Source organism: Oncorhynchus mykiss, chromosome 18 (assembly GCF_057628025.1).
Source record: "Oncorhynchus mykiss isolate SJ-2025 chromosome 18, ASM5762802v1, whole genome shotgun sequence".
In the NCBI taxonomy this organism is placed as follows: Eukaryota; Metazoa; Chordata; class Actinopteri; order Salmoniformes; family Salmonidae; genus Oncorhynchus; species Oncorhynchus mykiss.
The window spans coordinates 19,915,473-19,943,341 of NC_143039.1; the positions used below are offsets into that span (position 1 = coordinate 19,915,473).

Here is a 27,869-nt window from a genome sequence, read left to right on the forward strand (position 1 = left end):
ACAGGGTTTGCTGTGAAAACACACACGAAAACAATGTTGTTGTTAGCAACCAGATACATTTAATGACATAATTGCAGTGTGTCTTGGAAAAGCTTTTGAGATCGACTTACAGTGTTTATTGAAAAAAGAGGACTATGAATCTCTTTCCATCTGGATAAGGCTGGAATTTCATCCAAGCAGACACAAGCAAACATAGACAAAGTTGGCCCTGGCTGTCAAGGCATTGTACTGAAAACTCCCATGTGTCAAAAGACTGATACACATGGTTGGATTCAGTTACAGTAAGAGTACACAGCGGAAGCCTCTAGAATGATTCTCTCAGCCTTTTTAGACAAAACAAGAACACACGCAAATTGTATTACAAACATGCTAACAAGACCAATATTAAGAACCAGTCAGAACACTATCAAAAAATGTGATGTTCCTTTTATCCATTCGTAAAATACAAATGTTCTTTAAAAATAAGTTTTAGAATATGTATCTTTACATGCTTTTTAATAACTGCAACATTAAGACAGTTCAAATATGTAAAATATAGAGGAATGAGTTGGAATAGGTTCAATTCATATGACGTCATACCGTTTCAAAGCAAGGCAGAGATCATACATTCCCCTTCAACTGCTTCCCTCTATAAAACCACAAATAATCAGCAGAACTGCAAGTACTAACTTAGTAATAGTACAAATACTGTACAAGCTCAGGTGCACTGCAGACAGATACAGACAGTGAAGAGACATTTCCATACAACACTGAAAAAGGCACAATTTGTAACTTTCTGGAAAGGTGAAGGTGGTCACCTCCAGTTTACAAACAAGTGCAGCGGCAGCAGCACATTGGACTGGAAATGAACGTTCCAGATTGTTCCGTTAATCCTCTCAGCATTAGACGTACATCTCATCACCACTCATACCTCTAGCTATCTTATCTTAAGTTCTTTGAATGATGGAAGGAGTGAATAACATTATAATGAATACATTTGAACATTTAAAATATATATATAATGACGTAGCAATAGCAGTAGTAAAAAATCATTCATTCTGCCATGATTTAAAAACAGTAAGGATAAAGATGGAGTCAGTTACTTAAGGTGCATCAGACAGACCAGGAGGGGACAGCAGATATAGAAATGTCGTTGTCACCGGTGTGCCAGGAAAAAAAGCCTTATTATAAACCAGGTAGTTTGGTCCTGTGTGCTGATTAGCCAAAACAGCATTTCAGCTGTGTGTATATCAGACAATATACCAACGGTATGACACAAAAATCTTTGTTCACTGTTCTATTTTTGTTGGTAACTTATCTGTACCAGTTTATAAAGCAATAAGGCACCTCAGGGGTTAGAGGTATATAGCCAATATAGCCCAGCTAAGGCCTGTATCCAGGCACTCCACTTTGCGTCGTGCCGAACAGCCCTTAGCAGTGGTATATTGGCCATTATAAACCGGGTGGTTCAAGCCCTGAATACTGATTGGCTGACAGCCGTGGTATATCACGGGTATGACAAAACTTTTATTTCTACTGCTCTAATTAAGTTGGTAACCAGTTTATAATAGCAATAAGGCACCTCAAGGGTTTGTGATATATGGCCAATATACCACGGCTAAGGGCTGTGTCCAGGCACTTCGCCAACGCGTCATGCATAAGAACAGCCCTTATCCGTGGTATATTGGCCATATACCACACCCCCCTCGGGCCTTATTTCTTAAATATACAATGTGACTGCGGCGAGGAACAGTGATGTAAAGTAGCATGCTGAAGTCAGAAATGAAGACGTGGAAACGTTAAGCTTGAGTGTGAATAAACTGCTTGGTACTGTAATGCCGGCTGTCCCTAACGAAGCGGAATCAGGCGCAACCAGGAAGAACTGGTTCTTGTATTGGAGAAAGGGCATAAGAACCACATCCAAAGTACAGCTCCAGTGAAATGTGGACATCCATAAGACACCGATAACAAAAATAAGACGGAATAATATAACAATAAACTATATTACAAAGCCATATAAGGCGAAGCATTGATAAGATTATAGACCGTATGAACAGTGAGTTACAGCTTTATGTCAGAGGCACTGATTGTCAAACCATTTGACTTTGTAGTAGTGAGAATCCAGTGTGATGGAAAACAGGCCAGATAGTCCCTGTTTCCCTCCATGAAAATATCAATACAAAGAATTATTATAAAAAATGTCTAACATCAAACTACTTTTTATATTTTAGTCATTTAGCAGACTCTCTTATCCAGAGCGATTTACAGGAGCCATTAGGGTTCAGTGCCTTGTTCAAGGACACATTGACCTTCCAGCCCAACGCTTTTAACCACCAGGCTACCTGCTGCCCCAATCTAGCCTCAACTTCACAATAAAACACTCAGGGTTGACACATACTCACCTAGATTAAATTAGGATACAAATCTAGTTTGTACTCTTGTTGTTTACAATATCATCCCTTTCATCATTGTCATTCTTAGCACCACAGCTCTGGTTAGTGTGGTGGTGTGGTGTAGTGGTAATGTGTGGTGGTGTGGTGTGGTGGTACGGTGTGATTGTACGGTGGGGTGGTAATGTGTGGTGGTGTGGTGGTGCGGATGGGCTCCCCTCACACCCCTCCTCCACTGCGGTCCACAGTCACAGGTCCCCTCAGATCCAGGCTCTCCTCAGCTGTCTTCATCAGGATGGCCAACCTGCTGTCAGACACCTGGCCCTTCTTCACAGCACTCATCAGCTGGGAGCAGGGAACAGAGGGAATATAGAGGATGAGGAAACTGTGGCATAGTTGTGGATGTAATGCAAGGTATCAAATTAACGCAACGAGATACGCTGTATGTGTGTGTGTGTGTGTTAGAGACAGGGATAGAGATACATTATAATGCTGGAGCGTGTTCTGATCTAAGCTCCAGGGGTAGTCAGGCTGTGTCTGGACAGAGTACTCATACTACTGACACTTGTGGTAGTAGTACACTGGTTTTACAGTACCCCAAAGCATTCTGGGATTCTTACTTGACCATGGAAAGTCATCTCCTGTCAACAGTTCTTGTAATAAAGGTATTCTCTGGTCCTCAGCATTATACTTCCTAATTGATCACATGATGACTAATAATGACCTGGAAGTACTGTAGCTCTCTCTCACCCTCATTACCTGGAGTCATTGTCATACGTTTCAGACTGTAATGATCTGAATCTGGTCAGCAGAGAACATACTCCCAGTTAGGCTTTCACACCTACAGCTCCCTTCATAGGAGGGTCTGTCATGCCTTGCCACTCGCAGAAGAGAAAAAACACCCAGCGAACAGAACATGAAAATCCCCTATTCTCCATTAATTACAATGTTGGAATCATGTAAAACTAATGTGAGCATCTATCTACCTGTTCTGTAGCCGAGTGTTAGTGTGTGTGTCTGTCTGTGTGTGTGTCTGTGTCTGAGGGGTAATTGATCCTTCTCCCTGAGGAGTCTATTATCATGTTCTCCAGCCTGGTCTGTTTGTTCAGCTTCTCATGGTAAAGAGAGAGAGAGAGAGAAAGAGAGCAGAGATGGGAGAGGGGGCAGATATTGACCATGGGCCTGAGAATTAATGAGTCCTCTTATCAGTGGAGGGAGGAGAGACCATATGTGAAGATGCATGTGCTCACACACACACACACACACACACACACACAAACCACCTACCTGTAAAAACTCGTTCAGCTCCACCTGTCCATTCTTGTTGAGGTCCACTTCGTTGAGGATTTCATGGAGAGCGTTCTCATCAATTTGGACACTGATGTTCTGGGAGGGGGGAGAGAGACCAGGGAGACAAAATATCAGAAAATTATGTTCTGGGAGGGGCAAGAGAGACCAGCAAGGCAAAATATCAGGAAATGACGCCACAGCTCAATGGCCTTTGCACACAGTTTACATGAGCCCTGTCAGCACTTATGGATAAAGATTCCAAAGAGAGTTGTGAAAGTTTCTCACCTGTAAGACCCTCTGAACGTCCACTGTGGTGATGAAGCCTTTACTGTCTTTGTCAAACTTGTGGAACCGGTTTGTGTACCTGTCAATCAAAACAGAGCTATTAACGCAATCTGCATCTCATATCGTGGCAACATCTCAAGGGGAGTGATTTAAGAAGGTCAGGTGGGAGGGAGCAAGTGACCAGATTGAGATTGAACCCTTGGTATATCAGGGGTCCAACTCAATCAGGTCAGTTTCTTCCTAAGAACACGTGTCAAACAAGGCCCGCGGGCCGAATCCGGCATGTGACATTTCTATCCGGCCTGTGCAATGATTTGTGTTGTCAATTCCTTTTGTTCCGCTTCCGTACAGCTGCAATGCGCTGCACTATAAGTCACACGGACCCACAGCCAGCCAGTGCGCTGCACTATAAGTCACACGGACCCACAGCCAGCCAGTGCGCTGCACTATAAGTCACACGGACCCACAGCCAGCCAGTGCGCTGCACTATAAGTCACACGGACCCACAGCCAGCCAGTGCGCTGCACTATAAGTCACACGGACCCACAGCCAGCGCGCTGCACTATAAGTCACACGGACCCACAGCCAGCCAGTGCGCTGCACTATAAGTCACACGGACCCACAGCCAGACAGTGCACTGTAACATCACTAATGGCACTGACCAAGTCTTCTACCGGACCGAAAGTTTAAACGTGTTGTAGGTTAAATGCCAAGTTTGGGTTCCAACGAGTCATTGCTGTAGCCTACAGGAAATGTCATCTTGACCGGCAAAAAGTTATAACATAAAGGATTCAGAAGTGGGTTTACTGAACGTTACTACTAAAGGATTCAGAAGTTGGTTTACTGAACGTTACTACTAAAGGATTCAGAAGTTACTACTAAAGGATTCAGAAGTGGGTATACTGAACGTTACTACTAAAGGATTCAGAAGTTGGTTTACTGAACGTTACAACTAAAGGATTCAGAAGTGGGTATACTGAACGTTACTACTAAAGGATTCAGAAGTGGGTATACTGAAAGTTACAACTAAAGGATTCAGAAGTGGGTATACTGAACGTTAATACTAAAGGATTCAGAAGTGGGTATACTGAACGTTACTACTAAAGGATTCAGAAGTGGGTTTACTGAACGTTACTACTAAAGGATTCAGAAGTGGGTAAACTGAACGTTACCACTAAAGGATTCAGAAGTGGGTTTACTGAACGTTACTACTAAAGGATTCAGAAGTGGATATACTGAACGTTACAACTAAAGGATTCAGGGGTGGGTATACTGAACGTTACTACTAAAGGATTCAGAAGTGGGTTTACTGAACGTTACAACTAAAGGATTCAGAAGTGGGTTTACTGAACGTTACAACTAAAGGATTCAGAAGTGGGTATACTGAACGTTACCACTAAAGGATTCAGAAGTGGGTTTACTGAACGTTACTACTAAAGGATTCAGAAGTTACTACTAAAGGATTCAGAAGTGGGTATACTGAACATTACCACTAAAGGATTCAGAAGTGGGTTTACTGAACGTTACTACTAAAGGATTCAGAAGTGGATATACTGAACGTTACAACTAAAGGATTCAGAAGTGGGTATACTGAACGTTACTACTAAAGGATTCAGAAGTTGGTTTACTGAACGTTACAACTAAAGGATTCAGAAGTTGGTTTACTGAACGTTACAACTAAAGGATTCAGAAGTGGGTATACTGAACGTTACTACTAAAGGATTCAGAAGTGGGTATACTGAACGTTACAACTAAAGGATTCAGAAGTGGGTATACTGAACGTTACCACTAAAGGATTCAGAAGTGGGTATACTGAACGTTACTACTAAAGGATTCAGAAGTGGGTATACTGAACGTTACTACTATAAAGGACAATAGGACACACAAGCGAGTATAAATGAATAAACAGTTGAGTCATCTACTTTATGAAATCACAGCCTGATGCGCTCACATCTGTAAATTCAACATCAATTGCATTGCTTTCGTTCCGTTTACTGTGAGCAGCAGAGGTGTACAGACAAATAACATAGTTCTAGCTAGGCTCCAAACATTTTGCAGTCTGGCTTCGTTTTTTTTAAGCTCGACAATGAATAACCAAAAAACTAAACCTGAGACAAAACTACATGCAAAGGAGGAACATGTACAGTGCCTTGCGAAAGTATTCGGCCCCCTTGAACTTTGCGACCTTTTGCCACATTTCAGGCTTCAAACATAAGAAGTGGGTAAACTGAACGTTACCACTAAAGGATTCAGAAGTGGGTTTACTGAACGTTACTACTAAAGGATTCAGAAGTGGATATACTGAACGTTACAACTAAAGGATTCAGGGGTGGGTATACTGAACGTTACTACTAAAGGATTCAGAAGTGGGTTTACTGAACGTTACAACTAAAGGATTCAGAAGTGGGTTTACTGAACGTTACAACTAAAGGATTCAGAAGTGGGTTTACTGAACGTTACTACTAAAGGATTCAGAAGTTACTAATAAAGGATTCAGAAGTGGGTATACTGAACGTTACTACTAAAGGATTCAGAAGTTGGTTTACTGAACGTTACAACTAAAGGATTCAGAAGTGGGTATACTGAACGTTACAACTAAAGGATTCAGAAGTGGGTTTACTGAACGTTACAACTAAAGGATTCAGAAGTGGGTATACTGAACGTTACTACTAAAGGATTCAGAAGTGGGTATACTGAACGTTACTACTAAAGGATTCAGAAGTGGGTATACTGAACGTTACTACTAAAGGATTCAGATGTGGGTATACTGAACGTTACTACTAAAGGATTCAGAAGTGGGTATACTGAACGTTACTACTAAAGGATTCAGAAGTGGGTATACTGAACGTTACTACTAAAGGATTCAGAAGTGGGTATACTGAACGTTACTACTAAAGGATTCAGAAGTGGGTATACTGAACTTTACTACTAAAGGATTCAGAAGTGGGTTTACTGAACGTTACTACTAAAGGATTCAGAAGTGGGTATACTGAACGTTACCACTAAAGGATTCAGAAGTGGGTATACTGAACGTTACTACTAAAGGATTCAGAAGTGGGTATACTGAACGTTACTACTAAAGGATTCAGAAGTGGGTATACTGAACGTTACTACTATAAAGGACAATAGGACACACAAGCGAGTATAAATGAATAAACAGTTGAGTCATCTACTTTATGAAATCACAGCCTGATGCGCTCACATCTGTAAATTCAACATCAATTGCATTGCTTTCGTTCCGTTTACTGTGAGCAGCAGAGGTGTACAGACAAATACCACAGTTCTAGCTAGGCTCCAAACATTTTGCAGTCTGGCTTCGTTTTTTTTAAGCTCGACAATGAATAACCAAAAAACTAAACCTGAGACAAAACTACATGCAAAGGAGGAACATGTACAGTGCCTTGCGAAAGTATTCGGCCCCCTTGAACTTTGCGACCTTTTGCCACATTTCAGGCTTCAAACATAAAGATATAAAACTGTATTTTTTTGTGAAGAATCAACAACAAGTGGGACACAATCATGAAGTGGAACGACATTTATTGGATATTTCAAACTTTTTTAACAAATCAAAAACTGAAAAATTGGGCGTGCAAAATTATTCAGCCCCTTTACTTTCAGTGCAGCAAACTCTCTCCAGAAGTTCAGTGAGGATCTCTGAATGATCCAATGTTGACCTAAATGACTAATGATGATAAATACAATCCACCTGTGTGTAATCAAGTCTCCGTATAAATGCACCTGCACTGTGATAGTCTCAGAGGTCCGTTAAAAGCGCAGAGAGCATCATGAAGAACAAGTAACACACAAGGCAGGTCCGAGATACTGTTGTGAAGAAGTTTAAAGCCGGATTTGGATACAAAAAGATTTCCCAAGCTTTAAACATCCCAAGGAGCACTGTGCAAGCGATAATATTGAAATGGAAGGAGTATCAGACCACTGCAAATCTACCAAGACCTGGCCGTCCCTCTAAACTTTCAGCTCATACAAGGAGAAGACTGATCAGAGATGCAGCCAAGAGGCCCATGATCACTCTGGATGAACTGCAGAGATCTACAGCTGAGGTGGGAGACTCTGTCCATAGGACAACAATCAGTCGTATATTGCACAAATCTGGCCTTTATGGAAGAGTGGCAAGAAGAAAGCCATTTCTTAAAGATATCCATAAAAAGTGTTGTTTAAAGTTTGCCACAAGCCACCTGGGAGACACACCAAACATGTGGAAGAAGGTGCTCTGGTCAGATGAAACCAAAATTGAACTTTTTGGCAACAATGCAAAACGTTATATTTGGCGTAAAAGCAACACAGCTCATCACCCTGAACACACCATACCCACTGTCAAACATGGTGGTGGCAGCATCATGGTTTGAGCCTGCTTTTCTTCAGCAGGGACAGGGAAGATGGTTAAAATTGATGGGAAGATGGATGGAGCCAAATACAGGACCATTCTGGAAGAAAACCTGATGGAGTCTGCAAAAGACCCGAGACTGGGACGGAGATTTGTCTTCCAAAAAGACAATGATCCAAAACATAAAGCAAAATCTACAATGGAATGGTTCAAAAATAAACATATCCAGGTGTTAGAATGGCCAAGTCAAAGTCCAGACCTGAATCCAATCGAGAATCTGTGGAAAGAACTGAAAACTGCTGTTCACAAATGCTCTCCATCCAACCTCACTGAGCTCGAGCTGTTTTGCAAGGAGGAATGGGCAACAATTTCAGTCTCTCGATGTGCAAAACTGATAGAGACATACCCCAAGCGACTTACAGCTGTAATCGCAGCAAAAGGTGGCGCTACAAAGTATTAACTTAAGGGGGCTGAATAATTTTGCACGCCCAATTTTTTAGTTTTTGATTTGTTAAAAAAGTTTTAAATATCCAATAAATGTCGCTCCACTTCATGATTGTGCCCCACTTGTTGTTGATTCTTCACAAAAAAATACAGTTTTATATCTTTATGTTTGAAGCCTGAAATGTGGCAAAAGGTCGCAAAGTTCAAGGGGGCCAAATACTTTCGCAAGGCACTGTAGACCTATTACAGCGTGGCGGCAGAATCTGGGGTGAGCTGTTGTAACTTCTCAAGGGATATATTCCCTGTTGGACTGTGATGTTATGCCTTTCATACAGTAGACTCCTGGTATGTCTCACCCTAACACAAGGCCATTGTGTTCCAGAACTGTTGCTTGTATAAAGATCTGTTGTTTAAACAATATGATTGTATGATCACCTCCCACTATATAAGAACATTTGACCATTTATTCTTTGAGTTCTTCCCTGACTGCGATCAGAGACAGATCTACCTTGCAGCTGCTCGTATGCATTAAAGATTTGTATTTTATACAATTAAATAGTTTCTGTCTTAATCTTTGGATTGAGCCTCGGCTGACTACTCATCTACAAGACATGTTGAGTGCACCATTCAGCAATGCTGCATTCAACCGCACCAGTGATCCATGCCGTGCAAAAAAATGTAACATGTTTTTAAGTGTAAATGTTACAACAACCTAGCTACATTTATGTCATTGTTGTTATTAAAAACGTTTTGATTAGGGACGCAGCATATTATGCACATTCACAAGCATAGCAGCAAAGGCTGGACAAATATTACTGAGCTCTTCTTTGGTTTTAATTTGTTAAAAATGCTATATACAGCATCCTATGTACATCAGTGGGCATTGTAAAGGGTCATATTTTAATAAAACAATGACTAGTTTGGATCAGTTGTATGCACACATTTTTTGTTAAAAAAAACCCACATAACTGGCTATGTATGGCCCGCGAATTCATTGTGTTTTTTCAATATGGCCCTGTGCTGGTGAGTTTTACACCCCTGCCTTAGAGATTAAAGTAGACAGGAAGTAGAGAGTAAAGTAGACCAGAAGTAGAGAGTAAAGTAGACAGGAAGTAGAGAGTAAAGTAGACCAGAAGTAGAGAGTAAAGTAGACAGGAAGTAGAGAGTAAAGTAGACCAGAAGTAGAGCGTAAAGTAGACAGGAAGTAGAGTGTAAAGTAGACAGGAAGTAGAGTACTTTGCCACTTCCTGTGTGTCCAGTGTGATCTCTGTGGTCCCGGTCAGCTGCTCAGAGCGGGACCTGTAGCCCATCTCAAGGTACAGGAACTTCTTAGCAGCTTCCAGCTCCTCCTAAACAAACCATGGTAGTGAAGAGAAGTTACACTACATGACCAATAGTATGTGGACACCTGCTCATCGAACATCTCATTCCAAAATCATGGGCATTAATATGGAGTTGGTCTCCCCTTTGCTGCTCCTACAGCCTTCACTCTTCTGGGAAGGGGTTCCACTGTGTTAGAACACTGCTATGGGGACATTATTGAGGTCGGGCACTGATGTAGGGCGATGAGGCCTGGCTCGCAGTCGGAGTTCCAATTCATCCCTAAGGTGTTCGATGGAGTTGAGGTCAGGTTTCTATGTAGGCCAGTCAAGTTCTTCCACACCAATCTCAACAAACCATTTCTGTATGGACCTTACTTTGTGCACAAGGGCATTGTCATGCTGAAACAGGAAATGCCCTTCCCAAAACTGTTGCCACAAAGTTGGAAGCACAGAATCGTCTAGAATGTAATTGTATGCTGTAGCGTTAAGATTTCCCTTCACTGGATGGAACTAATGGGCCTATCCCGAACCATGGAAAACATCCCCAGACCGTTATTCCTCCTCCACCAAATGTTACAGTTGGTACTATGCATTGGGGCAGGTAGCATTCTCCTGACATCTGCCAAACTCAGATTCATCCATCAGACTGCCAGATGGTGAAGCGTGATTCATCACTCCAGAGAATGCGTTTCCACTGCTCCAGAGTCCAATGGCAGTGAGCTTTACACCACTCCAGCCGACGCTTGACATTGCGCAGGGTGTGTTCGGCTGCTCAGCCATGGAAACCCATTTCATGAAGCTCCCGACAAACAGTTATTGTGCTGAGGTTGCTTCCAGAGGCAGTTTGGAACTTGGTAGAGAGTGTTGCAACCGAGGACAGACGATTTTTACGCACCAGTCCCGTTCTGTGAGCTTGTGTGGTCTACCACTTCGCAGCTGATCCGTTGTTGCTCCTAGATGTTTCCACTTCACAATAACAGCACTTACAGTTTAACACAGCAGCTCTAGAAGGGCAGAAATTTGACGAACTGACTTGTTAAAAAGGTGGCATCCTATGACGGTGCCACGTTGAAAGTCACTGAGCTCTTCAGTAAGGCCATTCAACTGTCAATGTTTGTCTATGGAGATAGCTTGGCTGTGTGCTAAATTTAATACACCAGTCAGCAACGGGTCTGGCTGAAATAGCCAAATCTACTTTTGTGTGTGTTATATATACACACACACAGTGTACATTATTCAGAACTTTAATCGTAACTAATGTAAGTAATAATTAATGAAAAGGGATCATAGCTAAATGTAACAACAACTGAAGTAAAAGGAACTCATGCATCTTGTGATAAACCTGTGAAGAGCAGGACAACAGGAATAGCAGAACTGGGGGAAGGTTTACACACACACACACACACACAGCCACAGCCCCCTGGAGAGGGAAATCCAGGAAGGGCGTAGATCCTACTATTATACTCTGACCTAACAACAGTTCCAGCGCTCCTACAAGCTGACTAGCAGCACATGGATTTAGGGTTGGTCCTATTCAATCAAAACATTATTATTAGTCCACTGAGTGAGAATGTACTGTAGTCACTGAATCATTAAAACAATGGTTAGATTAAAACCGGTCCTAAGTCTTTACTGGACAGGAAATACAGGGGCAATAATTCATTAAGTTAAAAATGGATATTAAGGCAAGTTCTTTTTAAAACATAAAAAGTATTTGGTTGTTTGTATATGTTATTTAAAAGTGTTCTAAAATTGTTCCTGTAACACTGCCAGGCAGTCATTTGAACTACAGTCTAGTAGACAGGAACAACAGTTTGTGACGTACCGTCCTCTTCTTGTCGCTCCAGTCCAGCATCTTGCCCATGATGTCTACGATGCGTGGCAGAGCCTCATCAGCAGCCTGCACGTTGAGGAAACCCAGCCGTGTGCGCCTGGCGATCACATCGATGGCCGTACAGGCATATTCCTTAACAGCATACCTCACCTGGAAGGAGGGTGGGGGGGTGGAGGGAGGGTTTCAATTGGTTAGATAATAGAATGTAATAGTCTATGGTCATGATGTGTGTGTGTGTGTGTGTGTGTGTGTGTGTGTACATCAGGAGAACATAAAAATGCAGTATTTTACAGATCTTATGCAGTATCCTGTAGTAGTCTCAACAGAACACATATTGTACCTCACTCTCAATGTAAGGGAATTCAGAGACCAGTCTATTCCCTACGATGGGCCACCTCTTCCCAGTGACACGCGCCATCTTGGCCACGTCGAATGCTTTCCCCCCGTACGTTGCTGCCAGGTGCTGGGCAACCTGTGGAATGATGGGAAAAAGGCCACTATTCAGTCAAAACAGCAATCCTTGTTTAAGGTTTTACCAAGACAAAATTACATTGCTCATGTGTTGTGAGAGGACATTGTGTGGGTGTCATATAATCATGAAACAAGGTTTAGGGTGACACTTTTTGATTAAAGCCCAGGTAATGGTTTTGTTTGAATATGCCCCATGAAGACCTAAGGCAGAAACATTGTTATAAATAAATCACCTGGGGACATAAGCAGCAGTGTTAGGCGTTTTCCTTTCTGTTTCCCATGAGTTTGAATATGACTCACAGCGTTTTGCCAAAGACAGTATTGAGAGAGTATTGTGAAACGCAGCAGGCAGCTGTTCAAAGGCAACTCCTTATGGTTCGATACGATCTTTCAGCAGACAGCTCCAATGTTTTGGATATGCTGAGGTGGGTGATGGGTAGATACAGTTATGTCTATGATTTATCTTGCGTTTGGACCAAACAAGGGGTTATTGCTATTCAGATGGTTGGCTTAGCTCTCTCACCAAAAGGTCAAATGCTGTCAAAATATGAGCACTGACCTTTTGGAATATTCTAGAAAACACCCTAATGGTGTGGAAGGCTTTCTCTAACGAGAAGTTAACATAGATAGGAAGCGGAGCGCTTTCCTACCTGGTACAAATTACTTCTAAAACCTTGAAAGGGAAGTACACTGGTCTGGACTAGAGCCCTCAAACTCAACTCTGGACCGCAAAGCCAGTTCCACTGCATTGTTCCCCTCTAATCAGGGACTGATTTAGGCCTGGGACACCAGGTGTGTACAATTAATTATCAGGTAGAACAGAAAACAGGCAGGCTCCGGACCTCGTAGGGTAAGAGTTGATTAGCCCTGGTCTAGAGCCTTGGATCAATCTCCCTGTGTACTGCTGTCTTGTAACGGCGACATCATCTCAACATTTTCAACCCCCATCCAACCGTTAACCAATGTTAAATGTTCTGATATATGATATACAGTGACTGTGTAACCATAGTGCAACTGACAATGCCTAAGGGAGTATTATATATCCAAAATGGTGGCTAAAGACAGAATGTCTATGGGAAGGGTCTGTCCCCACCTCATTCTCCAGGCCGTAGTCCTGCACCAGTCGGATGTACAAGGTGGGGCTCCAATCTTGGCCCCCCTCCAGCACCAGGCCCACTGTCTTACTGGGCCCGCCCCCCAGCCTGTGGGCTGCAACCGCAGCGTCCAGGGTCTCCTCTGCCATGGAGCGGTACGTTGTCCACTTCCCACCTGGGGTGATGGGATCATCCACATGTTACACACACATACACACCAGATACGATAGGGGGGCAGGTAGCTTAGCGGTTAGTGAGTTGGGCCAGTAACCGAAAGGTCTCTAGTTCAAACCCCTGAGCCGACAAGGTGAAACATCTGTCAATGTGCTCTTGAGCAGGGCACTTAACCCTATTTGCTGAGGGTCACTCAGGAGGAGTTGGGATATGCAAAAACACATTTCCAATTCACACATGCATATAATACACACAAATCCAAACACCCACCAGATGATCATTATTATTAGATACAGGGCCAGACAGAATACAGGACATGACCTATCCAATTTGATCAGGAAAAGTTCTATAGGCTAAGAGCCATTGACAGCTACGAACGGCCTAGAAACTACTACAGCTATATAGCACGTCATCAGGATACCACTTGTTTTAGAGTAGGTACTGACCTGCAATGGTGACCAGGCCGCTGTCGCTGACGTTGACTATGTGGTTCCTGCAGATGGACTGGGTGTCTTTAGAGTTGGGGTCAGTGACCAGAGGACGGATACCACTCCACGCTGCCAGGACATCTCCTCTCCTCACTGAGGACCACCGGGCGAGGACAGAGTCAGTATTACACACAAGGTTCCATTAAATCAGATGACCACATCCTAACACATCTTATCACAGGTCCTAGTACCAGTCAGAGAACACAGGGAATCTCATCTGCATGTGATGACAGAGATCATTACCTGAGGCACAGAGGCATTGGACAGGTGTTACATCTAATGACAAAACCACATCAAGCTAAACAATCAGAAAATCAAGCCTGTAGTGTCTCCAGCACTTAAAACAATTACTACGGCAGAGATAGTTTGGAGGTTACGTACCGTCTACATCAGGGCAGATGTAGTTTGGGGGTTACGTACCCTCTACATCAGGGCTGAGGTAGTTGCGGACTTCGTTCAGGATGAAGTTGATGTCTTCCTCCCTTGGGATGGGGTGGGCGGTGATGTCAGTGGGCGTGTCCGTCGTCCCGGCTATGGTCATCTTCTCCCAGGGCAGGAAGAAGATGACACGGCCGTCGCTGGTTGCCGGGTCCAGGAGACCCATGTTGTCAGGACTACAAGAACAGGGCAGAGGGAGGAGGGGCTATGGAAATGACAACTACATTTAGGAAGACCTGGTTGGTCAGCGCTGCTGAATTAAAATTCCCTCATTAAAAATAAAATTACAATTTTCAATTCATGAGTTGAATTTCAATTCATGACCTAAATTTACCTTGTGTGACAGTGTGGCGCTGTCCCTGGTGTGAAGGTGTGACAGTGTGGCGCTGTCCCTGGTGTGAAGGTGTGACAGTGTGGTGCTGTCCCTGGTGTGAAGGTGTGACAGTGTGGTGCTGTCCCTGGTGTGACAGTGTGACAGTGTGGTGCTGTCCCTGGTGTGACAGTGTGACAGTGTGGTGCTGTCCCTGGTGTGAAGGTGTGACAGTGTGGTGCTGTCCCTGGTGTGAAAGTGTGGCGCTGTCCCTGGTGTGAAGGTGTGACAGTGTGGCGCTGTCCCTGGTGTGAAGGTGTGACAGTGTGGTGCTGTCCCTGGTGTGAAGGTGTGACAGTGTGGTGCTGTCCCTGGTGTGACAGTGTGACAGTGTGGTGCCGTCCCTGGTGTGACAGTGTGACAGTGTGGTGCTGTCCCTGGTGTGAAGGTGTGACAGTGTGGTGCTGTCCCTGGTGTGACAGTGTGACAGTGTGGTGCTGTCCCTGGTGTGAAAGTGTGACAGTGTGGTGCTGTCCCTGGTGTGAAAGTGTGGTGCTGTCCCTGGTGTGACAGTGTGACAGTGTGGTGCCGTCCCTGGTGTGACAGTGTGACAGTGTGGTGCCGTCCCTGGTGTGAAGGTGTGACAGTGTGGTGCCGTCCCTGGTGTGAAGGTGTGACAGTGTGGTGCCGTCCCTGGTGTGAAGGTGTGACAGTGTGGTGCCGTCCCTGCTGGGAAGGTGTGACAGTGTGGTGCCGTCCCTGCTGGGAAGGTGTGACAGTGTGGTGCCGTCCCTGCTGGGAAGGTGTGACAGTGTGGTGCCGTCCCTGCTGGGAAGGTGTGACAGTGTGGTGCCGTCCCTGGTGTGAAGGTGTGACAGTGTGGTGCCGTCCCTGGTGTGAAGGTGTGACAGTGTGGTGCCGTCCCTGGTGTGAAGGTGTGACAGTGTGGTGCCGTCCCTGGTGTGAAGGTGTGACAGTGTGGTGCCGTCCCTGGTGTGAAGGTGTGACAGTGTGGTGCCGTCCCTGGTGTGAAGGTGTGACAGTGTGGTGCCGTCCCTGGTGTGAAGGTGTGACAGTGTGGTGCCGTCCCTGGTGTGAAGGTGTGACAGTGTGGTGCCGTCCCTGGTGTGAAGGTGTGACAGTGTGGTGCCGTCCCTGGTGTGAAGGTGTGACAGTGTGGTGCCGTCCCTGGTGTGAAGGTGTGACAGTGTGGTGCCGTCCCTGGTGTGAAGGTGTGACAGTGTGGTGCCGTCCCTGGTGTGAAGGTGTGACAGTGTGGTGCCGTCCCTGGTGTGAAGGTGTGACAGTGTGGTGCCGTCCCTGGTGTGAAGGTGTGACAGTGTGGTGCCGTCCCTGGTGTGAAGGTGTGACAGTGTGGTGCCGTCCCTGGTGTGAAGGTGTGACAGTGTGGTGCCGTCCCTGGTGTGAAGGTGTGACAGTGTGGTGCCGTCCCTGGTGTGAAGGTGTGACAGTGTGGTGCTGTCCCTGTACTGTACCTGTAATAACCAGGGATAACTATGTGAACCCCAGCACTGGGCTGGCAGATGTTAGTGTTTTTCCCGTCGTCCATCTTCCTCAGAGAGTCCGTGAACGGTCCCGTGGCGTTAATGACACATTTGGCTCTGACGTCAAATTCATTTCCTGTGAGAGATCATAACTGTTTCAGTCAAAAACCACTGTCATACTGTGTCTTCGTGTGTGTGTGCACATACAAGTGTGTGTACCTGTGATAACGTCCCTGCAGCGCGCCCCACAGACCTTCTCCTTGCCCGTCCCTGCGTCTGTTTTCTTCAGCAGGTGGACCACCTCTGTGTAGTTAGCGATGGCAGCACCATGTCTGGCTGCTGTCAGGGCGATCGCCAGGTTCATACGAGCATCGTTATGCTGTCCTGTAGTGGGGGGGGGGGGGGGGGGGTGAAGGGTGAGAGACGATAGGAGGGGGTCGAAGAGAAATAGAAACAAATAAGGAAGATTTCCTTAGAGGTGCTCTATGCAGAATTGTTCCACCATTTCCTGGTTAGCCTAATTCCAGTTTATGTGCCAAAACAAGGAAGTATAGTGTAGAGAATCATTGTACCATCTAAACCGCTGTGAAATATATTTTCCACAAACAAAAATATAGTATTTTCAGCTGTTTGAAGCTGGTGTACACAACCCAAAGTAGAAAGACGCAAAAACTAAACTTAAGAATAGAAGCATAGAAATAGCACACACAGAACAGATCTACCGCTTCTCAGACTTTCTTTCAATGAGAATGACAGATCTATAACTCACATTTCTATGTGCATGTGTGGGAATCTAATGTGTGGGAATCCCTTGCAGGGGCATTTGGTTCATTGCTGCCCTCAAGGCCCGGTCCTAAGCCATGCCTGCTGGTGCTACTTAAATCACTAGTCAGAGAGCTTGTGGGATGGGACAGACAGCCAGGGCTGGGCTGGGCAGTGCTGGCTTGGGGTGGGCTGGAGTGGGGCTGGGGTGTGCTTGGCTGGGCTGATGTCTCACATTAGGCAGCAGAAGGTATGACTGGAGACCCTGTTGTTAACCCAAAATATGATACGTCTAACAAACCAGTTCATGGTTGCTTGCTGAAAAAATACAATTACACACTTGTGCAGAATGAATTAGTAAGAATGAGGACTCCTGTCTCTGTGTGTGTGTGTGTGTGTGTGTGTGTTGGACCACACTGGTCTCCTGGGAAATGAGTAACGCTGGTGAAGTCTAAGATCCCACCCGGCAGGGTGAAGAACAGGAGGAGACAGAGCAGTCTGGCAGTCAGACCACGGCACTGCTCTCCTCTTCTCTGAGCCGCAGTAGCAGAGAAGGTCAGCTTTTGAAATGTCACGGCCGTGATTGTTCCAGACGGAATAATTGGAGAGAAAAGACCCCCTCAGACTCCTGGGGGGGAGGGGTACAAACCAACCCAACAATGCTGCTTCAACCCAACACAAAACCCCTCCGAATATTCTCTCTGTTTGCTGTAGGACAGTCAGCACACCCAGAGACAATACATACACAAACATTCTGCCTGGAAGAAATGTTAAGCTACAAATATGTTCTGCACGTTTCAAATGAGCAATAAACAAAATGCATTAAAATAAACAAAATGCATTAAAATAAACAAAATGCTAAAAAAATATCAACATGCCTCACTCTTCCTTAGAAAGTCAAGTGAGTAAATGTGATGAACTGTTGCTCAGGTATCTGGCCTGGTATATTATCCCCCTCAGAGAAGAGGTTGTCTTTCCACTCTTGGAGAGACCTAGTAGAATCTAAATGTAGACTGACTGATTCAGGTAGCCTTCAGACACAGAGTTGGCTGTTGTTGGTTTGAAAAAGAGAGGCCTCCAGTCAACTAATGGGACATTCTCTGCACAGAGTACACCCAGATAGAGCCGGAACATCTGATTGGTTGTCTCCGTGCCAATCCAGGCCACGCACACACTACACAGCCTTGGCCCAAGGCACATAGAGAGCACAAGCTGCTCGCAGACGCATTGGTTCAGGCATCAATGGACATGTGAGATCTGATGGCCACCGGCTGCCTTGTGTCTTGTCTTGTTGTTGACTTGGGTCACATTCAATCACACCCACACTAAAGAAAAATTATTTTGTTACTGTTGGGAAAAAGGCAGTATTTTTATGAACATGAGTTTTGTTTAATAACAGTGTAGGCTAATATGAATTCTTAATGTATGGCAAACCGGCCCTAGACATAGCCCACTTAGCAAACAGAAGAAAAGCATCTTGATAAATGAGACGGTTATTACCATCCTATCGGAGCATTACTGACTGAAGTGTTGGTATGTCCAACAACACTTACACATCTTAGTCATTAAGCAGAAACGCTGTTATCCAGAGAGACTTACAGTGAGTGTAACACATTTTGGACCAGTTCCCCGGATCCAGACTAAACCTACTCCTGGACTAAAAAGCCCTTTCAATGAAGATAATAATGAGAAATACTCACCATCATAGTAGACGATGGCTCCCACCAGCTTGTCTTTCTTCAGCATGGGGAAGAGTTCCAGAGCCTTGTTCTTACTGAGGACATAACTGCTCTTCAGACACTGGCCTCCAGCTACCAGGTCGTACATCTTTATACCAGCCCAGTAGTATGGCAGCTGCCACCATCTATAAACAGAGAGTACAGTACAACATCTTTCTACCAGTCCAGTAGTTCATCTAAGATGGTCGCCGAAGGGGATGGCTGACGTTTTACATGCCTGTAACCAATTGTGCTATTTTGTTCATTTTTTTGCGTTGTTTGTACCTTATTATTTAACTTATGTTGAACATAATGTACATAATGCTACCATCTATTATGACCGAAAATATCTTCTGGATATCAGAACTGGGATTACATACCATGAACTGGAAGAAGCTTTTTCCTTTAACGAGTCTGACGAGAAAGATTTACTGCTCTCCTGGGAACAAGCCCAGATCCTCTTCATTTGCGTGAAGAAAAGACGGAGGAAAAGAGGACGCAGATCGGGCTGCCTTTTGAGAATCCGTAGGTGAGCGAGTAAACTCCCACTGCCATCAATTCTACTTGCTAATATGCAATGATTGGAAAATAAAATTGATGACCTACGATTACGAATATCCTACCAAATGGACATTAAGAACTGTAATATCTTATGTTTCAACGAGTCGTAGCTGAACAGTGACACGGATAATACAGAGCTGGTGGGATTTTCAATGAACCGGCAGAACAGAGAAGCTACGTCTGGTAAGACGAGGGGTGGGGTGTCTGTCTTGTTGTCAATAACAGCTGGTGCGCAATGTCTAATATTAAAAAAGTTTAGAGGTATTGCTCGCCTGTGGTAGAGTACCTTATGATAAGCTGTAGACCACACTATCTATCAAGAGAGTTCTCATCTATATTATTCGTAGCCGTTTATTTACTACCACAGATCGATGCTGGCACTAAGACCACACTCAACCAACTCTATAAGGCCATAAGCAAACAAGAAAATGCTCATCTAGAAGCGGCGCTCCTAGTGGCCGGGGACTTTAATGCAGGCAAGCTTAAATCAGTTTTACCACATTTTTCCAGCATGTCACATGTGCAACCAGAGGGGGGGGAAAAACTCTAGACCACCTTCACACACAGAGATACGTACAAAGCTCTCCCCCACCCTCCAGTTGGCAAATCTGACCATAATTCTATCCTCCTGATTCCTGCTTACAAGCAAAAACTAAAGAAGGAAGTACGAGTGACTCGCTCAATACGGAAGTGGTCAGATGATGCGGATGCTACGCTACAGGACTGTCTTGCTAGCACAGACTGGAATATGTTCCAGGATTCATCCAATGGCAATGAGGAGTGTACCACCTTAGTCTTCAGCTTCATCAATAAGTGCATCGACGACGACATCCCCACAGTGACCGTACGTACATATCCTAACCAGAAGCCATGGATTACAGGCAACATCCGCATCGAGCTAAAGGCTAGAGCCGCCACTTTCAAGGAGCGGGACACTAATCCGGTGGCCAATAAGAAATCCCGCTATGCCCTCAGATGAACACAAGCAAAGTGTCAATACCGGATTAATATTGAATCCTACTACACCGGCTCTAGATGAGCTAGTTTGGGGGTTACGGCTAAATGCCTTACAAGCTCGCTTCGAGGCAAGCAACACTGAAGCATGCACGAGAGCACCAGCTGATCTGGATGACTGTGTGATAACGCTCTCGGTAGCCAATGTGAGGAAGACCTTTAAACAGGTCAAAATTCACAAAGCCGCGGGGACAGATGGATTACCAGGACTTGTACTCAAAGCATGCGCAGACCAACTGGCATGTGTCTTCACTGACATTTTCAACCTCTCCCTGACTGAGTCTGTATTACCTACATGTTTCAGGCAGACCACCCTAGTCCCTGTGCCAAAAGAAGTGAAGGTAACCTGCCTAAATAATTACCATCCCGTAGCACTCACGTCGGTAGCCATGAAGTGCTTTGAAAGGTTGGTCATGGCTCACATCAACACCATCCTCCCGGATACCCTAGACCCACTCCAATTTGCATACCACCCCAACAGATCCAAAGATGGCGCAATCTCAATCGCACTCCACACTGCCCTTTCCCACCTGGACAAAAGGAACACATATGTGAGAATGCTGTTCATTGACTACAGCTCAGCGTTCAACACCATAGTGCCCACGAAGCTCATCACTAAGTTAAGGACCCTGGGACTAAACACCTCCCGCGGGTCGAGAGTTTCAAGTTCCTTGGTGTCCACATCACCAACGATCTATCATGGTCCATGAGGGCACGACAAAACCTATGCAGTCCCCCTCAGGAGACTGAAAAGATTTGGCATGGGTCAACAGTTCCTCAAAACGTTCTACAGCTGCAATATCGAGAGCATCCTGACTGCTGCTCCACATCTGACCGTAAGGTGCTGTAGAGGGTGGTGCGTACGGCCCGGTACATCACTGGGGCCAAACTTCCTGCGATCCAGGACCTCTATAATAGGCGGTGTCAGACGAAAGCCCATAAAACAGTCAGAGACTCCAATCACCCAAGTCTTAGACTGTTTTCTCTGCTACCGCACGGCAAGGGGTACCAGAGCGCCAAGTCTAGGACCAAAAGTCTCCTTAACAGCTTCTACCCCAAGGCATAAGACTGCTGAAAAATGTATCGAATGGCCACCAGACTATTACATCGACCCCCTTCCCCATTTGTTTTGTACACTGCTGCTACTCGCTGTTTATTATCTATGCATAGTCACTTCACCCCTACCTACATGTACAAATTACTTCTGTAACCACACACACTGACTCGGTATCCCCTGTATATAGCCTCGTTATTGTTCATTTATTGTGTTACTTTTTATTATTTTTTTACTTTAGATAATTTGGTAAATATTTTTTTTTAAACTTCTTGAACTGCACTGTTGGTTTGTAAGTACGCTTGTAAGTAAGGGCTTGTAAAGTAAGCATTACACAGTAAGGTCTACACTTGTTTTCAGGGCATGTGACAAATAAAGTTTGATTTGATTTGATTTAGGACAGCAGCTGCCACCATCTATAAACAGACAGTACAACATCTTTATACCAGCCCAGTAGACAGAGTACATTCAGCCATTACATTTATATGTTGGTCATTTAGCAGATGCTCTTATCCAGAGTGACTTAAAGTCAGTGATCATTCAAGGTGACCATTCGAGGGTAACCATTAGAATAAACAACCACCACACACTCAGAACATTTTCAGTTGAAAGGGTATAACACTCATTCTACTAACTGTGTGGACTCATGTCTTACTTGTAAACAGGGAGCATGATGGGTAGTGGGGCAGACAGATGAGGGGCGATGTCTAGCAGGTTGGAGCGCTCGTGGAGAGCCTCTTTCACCATCATGTACTGAGAACGGGGGAAAGAGGGGTTCAGAGGTCAGTAAAATGGGTGGATAACATCTAACACATAACACAGTACTTGTTGGTAGAAGAGTAGGAGTATACCCGTAGCATTCACACAATAGCAGACCAAGGAAGGATTATGGGAAACACCTAGTGCCCATCAACCCTCTGAATCTTCCAACCTCTCAATCTCTTTTCAATGATAAAATGTCCACAACGGGGTAAAACAAAGCAATGTGATCCCAGAGGGAACCAACTGTCAGGCAGCATGGGAAAAACGAGCCGTTTACCTGTTCGTAATCTAACTTCATGATGGCCTTTTGGAGGTATCGTACTCCCCCGTGGATGAGCTTGGTGCTCCGGCTGCTGGTCCCCGATGAGAAATCATTCCTTTCCACCAGGGCAGTCTTGAGGTCTAGGAGAGCAGAGACAAATCAAGACAAGACCAGGATTTAGACAATCTGAAATATCACCCCATTCCCTATATGGCACACTACTTTAAACCAGGGCTCATAGGGTTCTGGTCAAAAGTAGTGCACTATATAGGGAATAGGGTGCCATTTCAAATGCACCCTCAGAGTCAGAGTTATTCAGGAGGCATTTGGTAGGTTATGACTTCCATGTGCTTCTCCTGTCGTGTAATATGCATGAAGGGAAAATGGCAAGGCATGCATATTGCATTGAGGGCCTCATAATATTGAGAGAAGAATATCCTCGACTCTCCTGCACATTGACTGAAATTGAAATGTAATTGACCCCAACCAAAAAGGTTTTCCAAAATGATGCAGTTCGTGGGGACTCACTGCGTGTGACAGCGTCTAAGGCACATCCGGAGCCCGTGGCCCCTCCCCCTACGACAAGGACGTCAAACTCCTCAGTGTCTTGCAGGGTGGAGAGCTGAGCCTGTCTGGTTGGGAGCTCATCTTTAAACGGCTGCTTTAACTCCCCCTCCGCCGCTACGTACGCCAGCCGTGCCTGGACAACATGCAGTACAGGCACAGTTACATCTGTTTTGGTGGAGGCATTGTCTTTTGTGACAGACTGAAAATAATCAAGATTTGGCTCTGGCTTCAGAGATTAGTGAAAGCATAAAGCGATGTCTTAAAGCCTGGATAATCTCCTCTGGGATAGATGTGTCTACATTGTCACAGCAACATTGTCACGACCATAGATATCGATGGTCACAACAACATCAGGTACCCATATCGGTAAGGGTTGTACCCACAATCCTATTCATACAGAAAGACCCCTGCTTGCAGTACTTAGATAATAACAATGATTCCTGGTGTCTGATTTGCAAAAGCACAAAAGAACTCAGGGAAAATAGAACAAAGTCAAATCAAGTCTGTTGTGAACTCAAGGATCATGGGGACAAGCAAGTTAAGCATGGCTGTCGTAGTCAAGCATTTTATTCATTTTCTATTTAGCATTTTATTCTCTAAATGATTACATCGAGCTGCTGCGATGCCACTTGGTCCATTTGACTTGCAAATCCGTGAATGAAACCCGGGCATTTGTAATTTAGGGCCGTAACAGCAAACAAGATCAAATAATTAGTGTCTATTTCCATGGACGTGCATATTTAAAACACCCACAGACAATTAAGTGGCATTCTGCCCTGCAATCACGTTGAGTACATGGAGTCAGTGAGACAGTGGATGTCATGCAAATGTCCAATCCCCCACCGCCAGAAAACAGAAAAACGTTCAAGCTGAAAGAGAGAAAGAGATTGTGCCCTTGTCACAGAGGAGACCAAACAGACATATTTATCCAATTAGCAGTAGATTCTCCAGGGTTAGTTAGTGATGGCCTCTGTCGTCCGCATGCCTGATTGCAGATTATTATAATTTTTTCGGAGGTGTTTCACTTTTGCTTACCCATTTATTCTTGTTTGGGAGGAAGGTGAGGGGGATGATGAGATATTATACCAGGATACAGAAATAAAGGTTCACATTAGGACAAAGGGTCACAGAAAGGGTCAGATGCTTTAGACAAGTGACCTGGTACGTCACTAGTAATAACAGACCATTGAAATAGAAGATATACTGTAAGACGTATTTATATCTGTGGCGCTGATTAGGTTCAAAGGTCAAGAGATGCACCCGTTTCTCTCTTTCTAACGTTACCCACGCGACTCCTTGGCTATTTCAATCCCTGGTCTACAGTGATGCAGTGGTCACCTGGTCTCAGATCGGTTTGTGCTGTCAATATAGTCATTATGTCAAACATGTTCGGCACAAACAGATCTGGGACCAGTCTAATGCTTTTTCACACAGCAGTTGCCCTATTAATAATATGAAGTGATGCATCGCCATGGAAACATTGTGTATTTTGACCAGTTCCCTGGAGTTTCAGACGCTATGTTATATGATCCACATGAGCTTCATCAGATTTGAATAAATGAAAAATAATGAAATAAAAATCAGGACTCCCATTCCTCCTCAGTGTTTTTTTGTTTGTTTGTCACCAAAATAGTGCTGATTATTTCACTGTACTAAACAAACATCAAAAGTCATGTTCCCTTCTTTTTTTTACGCAAATTAAACAAGGCATAAGAACTTCTCACGTCACATAGCTAAAGTCCATCTTACCACTTCATAAGGCAGTTTATGGCAAGTTGTGACAGAAAGTAAGCTATTTTATGATCAGGGTTGGTCCCATTGAAGGTCAACTTCACTCTACACAGCTAAAGTCCCATTGAAGGTCTTCATATTCAGGTCAACTTCACTCTACACAGCTAAAGTCCCATTGACTGTCGTCACATTCAGGTCAACTTCACTCTACACAGCTAAAGTCCCATTGACTGTCTTCACATTCAGGTCAACTTCACTCTACACAGCAGTCCTATCTGAGCAGCATAGTCTTGAATAAAAGTGGAACACATTCCTCAGTCTAGATAAGACATGCCCAGATGCATGTTGACATTTATTGTCATGAATCTTGTCCTGGAGGCAGAACTGAGCCATTTCCACGAGACAGGCCAGCTGGAATGTCAAAATTGGCTATATCGTAAAAATGCATGAAAATAAAAATTTGCTTTTTGGTCTTAATTTAAGGTTAGGCATTAGGGTTAGCAGTGTGGTTAGTGTTAGGTATTAGCAGTGTGGTTAAGGTTATGGTTAAGGTGTGTGCCAGCTAGTGACCACTCTGCAGAGCTGCCTACAGTACATTAGTCATCCCAATAAATGCCAACCTGCTGCCCAGATGGGCGTTCCCTATAGACTCCCAGGAGCATACCCTGCCATTGTCAGATGCTGTCCCAGCATTCCCTAGTAGACTCCCAGGAGCCTGCCCTGCCATTGGCAGACGCTCTCCCACTCTCAGTACTATCTATAACCTGCTGCAGAGGGACTCTGAGGTGTAATTTACAGGTCCTGACTTTAGAAACAGACTACCACAACCTTGGCAACATAAAGATGAGATTAGAAAATGTTATTGTCCTCAATGCAGCATACAAACTCAAAATCCATACAAGTATGAGAAAAACAAGTTTACAAAACACAAGCAGATTGTGTGAAATGCAACCCACTACATCATCGCAATGTCCCAGGCCTACCTGTGTCTTTCTGTATTCCGACAGTTGTGATAGGCCCAGAAGAGCAGCGGCCGCCCCGGTCCCGATGATAGCTGTCCCTTTCAAGGCCTTCCGGAACGCCATTGATGCTGTTCCTGCAGAACCACACACAGCAGTGGACTGAGTTAGACACACTGGGTTATATTGCAATGACATGACAGGTGATCATGTGGAGAGGGCGTGACAGGAGGGCAAAGAGCCAATCGGCTAGGGCCAGGTGCTGAGGGACAAGGTGGGGGTAAGGGGGCATGGGATTCACAGGCAGAAGTAGTGGAGGAGAGTGTGGGAGCCCTGGGAGTGTCTGTGTGAGAACAATTAACTGTCAGACAAGTAAGAATGTTAAAGAAAAGTCAGCTGTCATGACTTTTCTTTAACATTCTTACTTGTCTGACAGTTAATTGTTTTTTTAAACCTTTATTTAACTAGGCAAGTCAGGTAATACAATGACGGCCTACTCCAGCCAACCCCTAACACGGATGACACTGGGCCAATTGTGCGCCGCCCCTATGGGACTCCCAATCACGGACGGTTGTGATACAGCCTGGAATCGAACCAGGGTCTGTAGTGACGCCTCTAGCACTGCGATGCAGGGCCTTAGACCACTGAGCCACTCAGGAGTTAAGAAGACACCTGGTTCACCCACTCAGGTGCAGTGACATGATGGCCACTTTCTCTCCATCATTCTGACAATCTGCTTAAAATACATTTTTTTCAATATATTCTAATCTACAACTGAGCAAACATCATAGTGGTGTGTGCATGCACACCAGCAGCTCTTGTTTCACTAGGCCAGAGGTAATGATTTCCTTCATAAGATGAGGAGAATTTAAAAAATTTCTGTCATTTTCTTATCTGTCATGAATGTAGGTAGGCAAATCCTTTTGGATGAGACAAGCTGCGTTCTGTGTTTATTACCTGTGTATTATGTGTTCATCAGATGGATCATAAAATCAAATATTTGATAATAAGAAAAAAAGTACATGTAGCATGACATCGTCGTGTTGATCCAGTGAATGCGTTAAGAGTGCGGCAGGTAGCCTACAGTACTAGTTAGAGTTACCCCAGTAACCGGAAGATTAAGCAAGGCGCTCTGTACTACTAGGGCTGACCCGTAAAACAACACATTTCACCGCACCTATCCAGTTTTCGTGAAAATAAAACATATTTTTGTATTATTTGTTTTTATTATTATTAATACTCAGCATAATTAAGTATAGGAGAAATGAATGGGGAGGGGTCTTACAGCCCCGCCCACGCAGAGAGACAAGTACATTATTGGTTTCAGAATGGCATTACTTCCTGGTGACACATCTCCAACGTAACACACCAGGGCCAAATCCCACATGACAGCAGCCGTTTACTCAACTGAATGACAGAAAATGAAGAAATTACACGCGAGATACAGACGCCACCATCCACATAACATACAGTAAATCCCTCTAAGACAACATTTTAGCTTGAGACTTGTTGTTAATGACAACAAATTCACATGCAAGAACGGTGACAGCAACTCATATGAAGGTTCCGAGTGTTTACACAAAAACGACAACGTGAATTTAGAGGACAAACTAACTTAGCATTTGTTCCAATTCTTATACGTTACATAAAAATAAAAAAGTAAATCCATCCCCATTTCGGTGATACTGGTTATCCAATGCAAATGCAACAGGAAGTAAATATAACTCTATTTCACAGTGTTTTTATTCTATAGAACGGTGTAAAATAAAACAGAATGCCGTATCATCATCGTACCAGAAACAGAACAGAAAACGTTGAAGGTGCACTGGTGAGAGGGTTCTAGCAATACGTACAATGCCGCATTGACGTTCGCCATGATATTGTCTGGCTCGCTGCCAGTCGCTCAACTTTTCATATTATCAATATAACAATAAAGAAAGGGCACAAATATTTATTCTAAATCGTTCACTTACTGATTTTCTATGTTCAATTGATGATAACGCCGGGAGAACGGTGATACAACTCTGACAGCCAGGAGAACCAGGAAGCAAAGATTAGTTGACTGACATATGGGTAGACCAATGGGATTACACAATTACCCAATCAGGTT

The 27,869-nt window shown here is 44.3% G+C and overlaps 1 protein-coding gene across 3 annotated transcripts; it reads right to left on the reverse strand.

Moving 5' to 3' along the window:
- Positions 1–36: 36 nt before the first annotated feature.
- Positions 37–27,869, reverse strand: LOC110516060 (glycerol-3-phosphate dehydrogenase, mitochondrial). 3 transcript variants are annotated; one of them, XM_090207677.1, is made up of 18 exons: positions 27,733–27,823; positions 25,784–25,896; positions 24,105–24,113; positions 23,031–23,202; positions 22,518–22,642; positions 22,134–22,231; positions 18,832–18,995; positions 16,589–16,753; positions 16,361–16,505; positions 14,537–14,730; positions 14,075–14,209; positions 13,454–13,629; positions 12,230–12,361; positions 11,881–12,039; positions 9,970–10,082; positions 3,945–4,023; positions 3,657–3,755; positions 37–2,714 (listed from the first exon to the last, which is right to left on the reverse strand). In XM_090207677.1, the coding sequence occupies exons 2-18, from the start codon at positions 25,883–25,885 to the stop codon at positions 2,589–2,591; spliced, it is 2,193 nt and encodes a 730-aa protein (XP_090063803.1). In that variant the 5' UTR covers positions 25,886–25,896; positions 27,733–27,823; the 3' UTR covers positions 37–2,588. The 3 variants fall into 3 exon arrangements, 2 of the variants coding, with proteins under 2 accessions (XP_090063803.1, XP_090063804.1); XM_090207678.1 differs by lacking the exon at positions 24,105–24,113 and having other exon boundaries at positions 27,733–27,869; XR_016488308.1 differs by lacking the exons at positions 9,970–10,082; positions 24,105–24,113 and having other exon boundaries at positions 27,733–27,869.

Bases quoted from the DNA above. Each gene is read 5' to 3' on its own strand.
- LOC110516060 (XM_090207677.1), bottom strand. From the start codon at position 25,885: ATGGCGTTCCGGAAGGCCTTGAAAGGGACAGCTATCATCGGGACCGGG. The intron at 22,643-23,030 runs GTGAGTCCCCAC...CTGCTCTCCTAG, and splicing joins CTTAGACGCTGTCACACGCA to ACCTCAAGACTGCCCTGGTG. The intron at 16,506-16,588 runs GTACACACACTT...GATCTCTCACAG, and splicing joins CTGCAGGGACGTTATCACAG to GAAATGAATTTGACGTCAGA.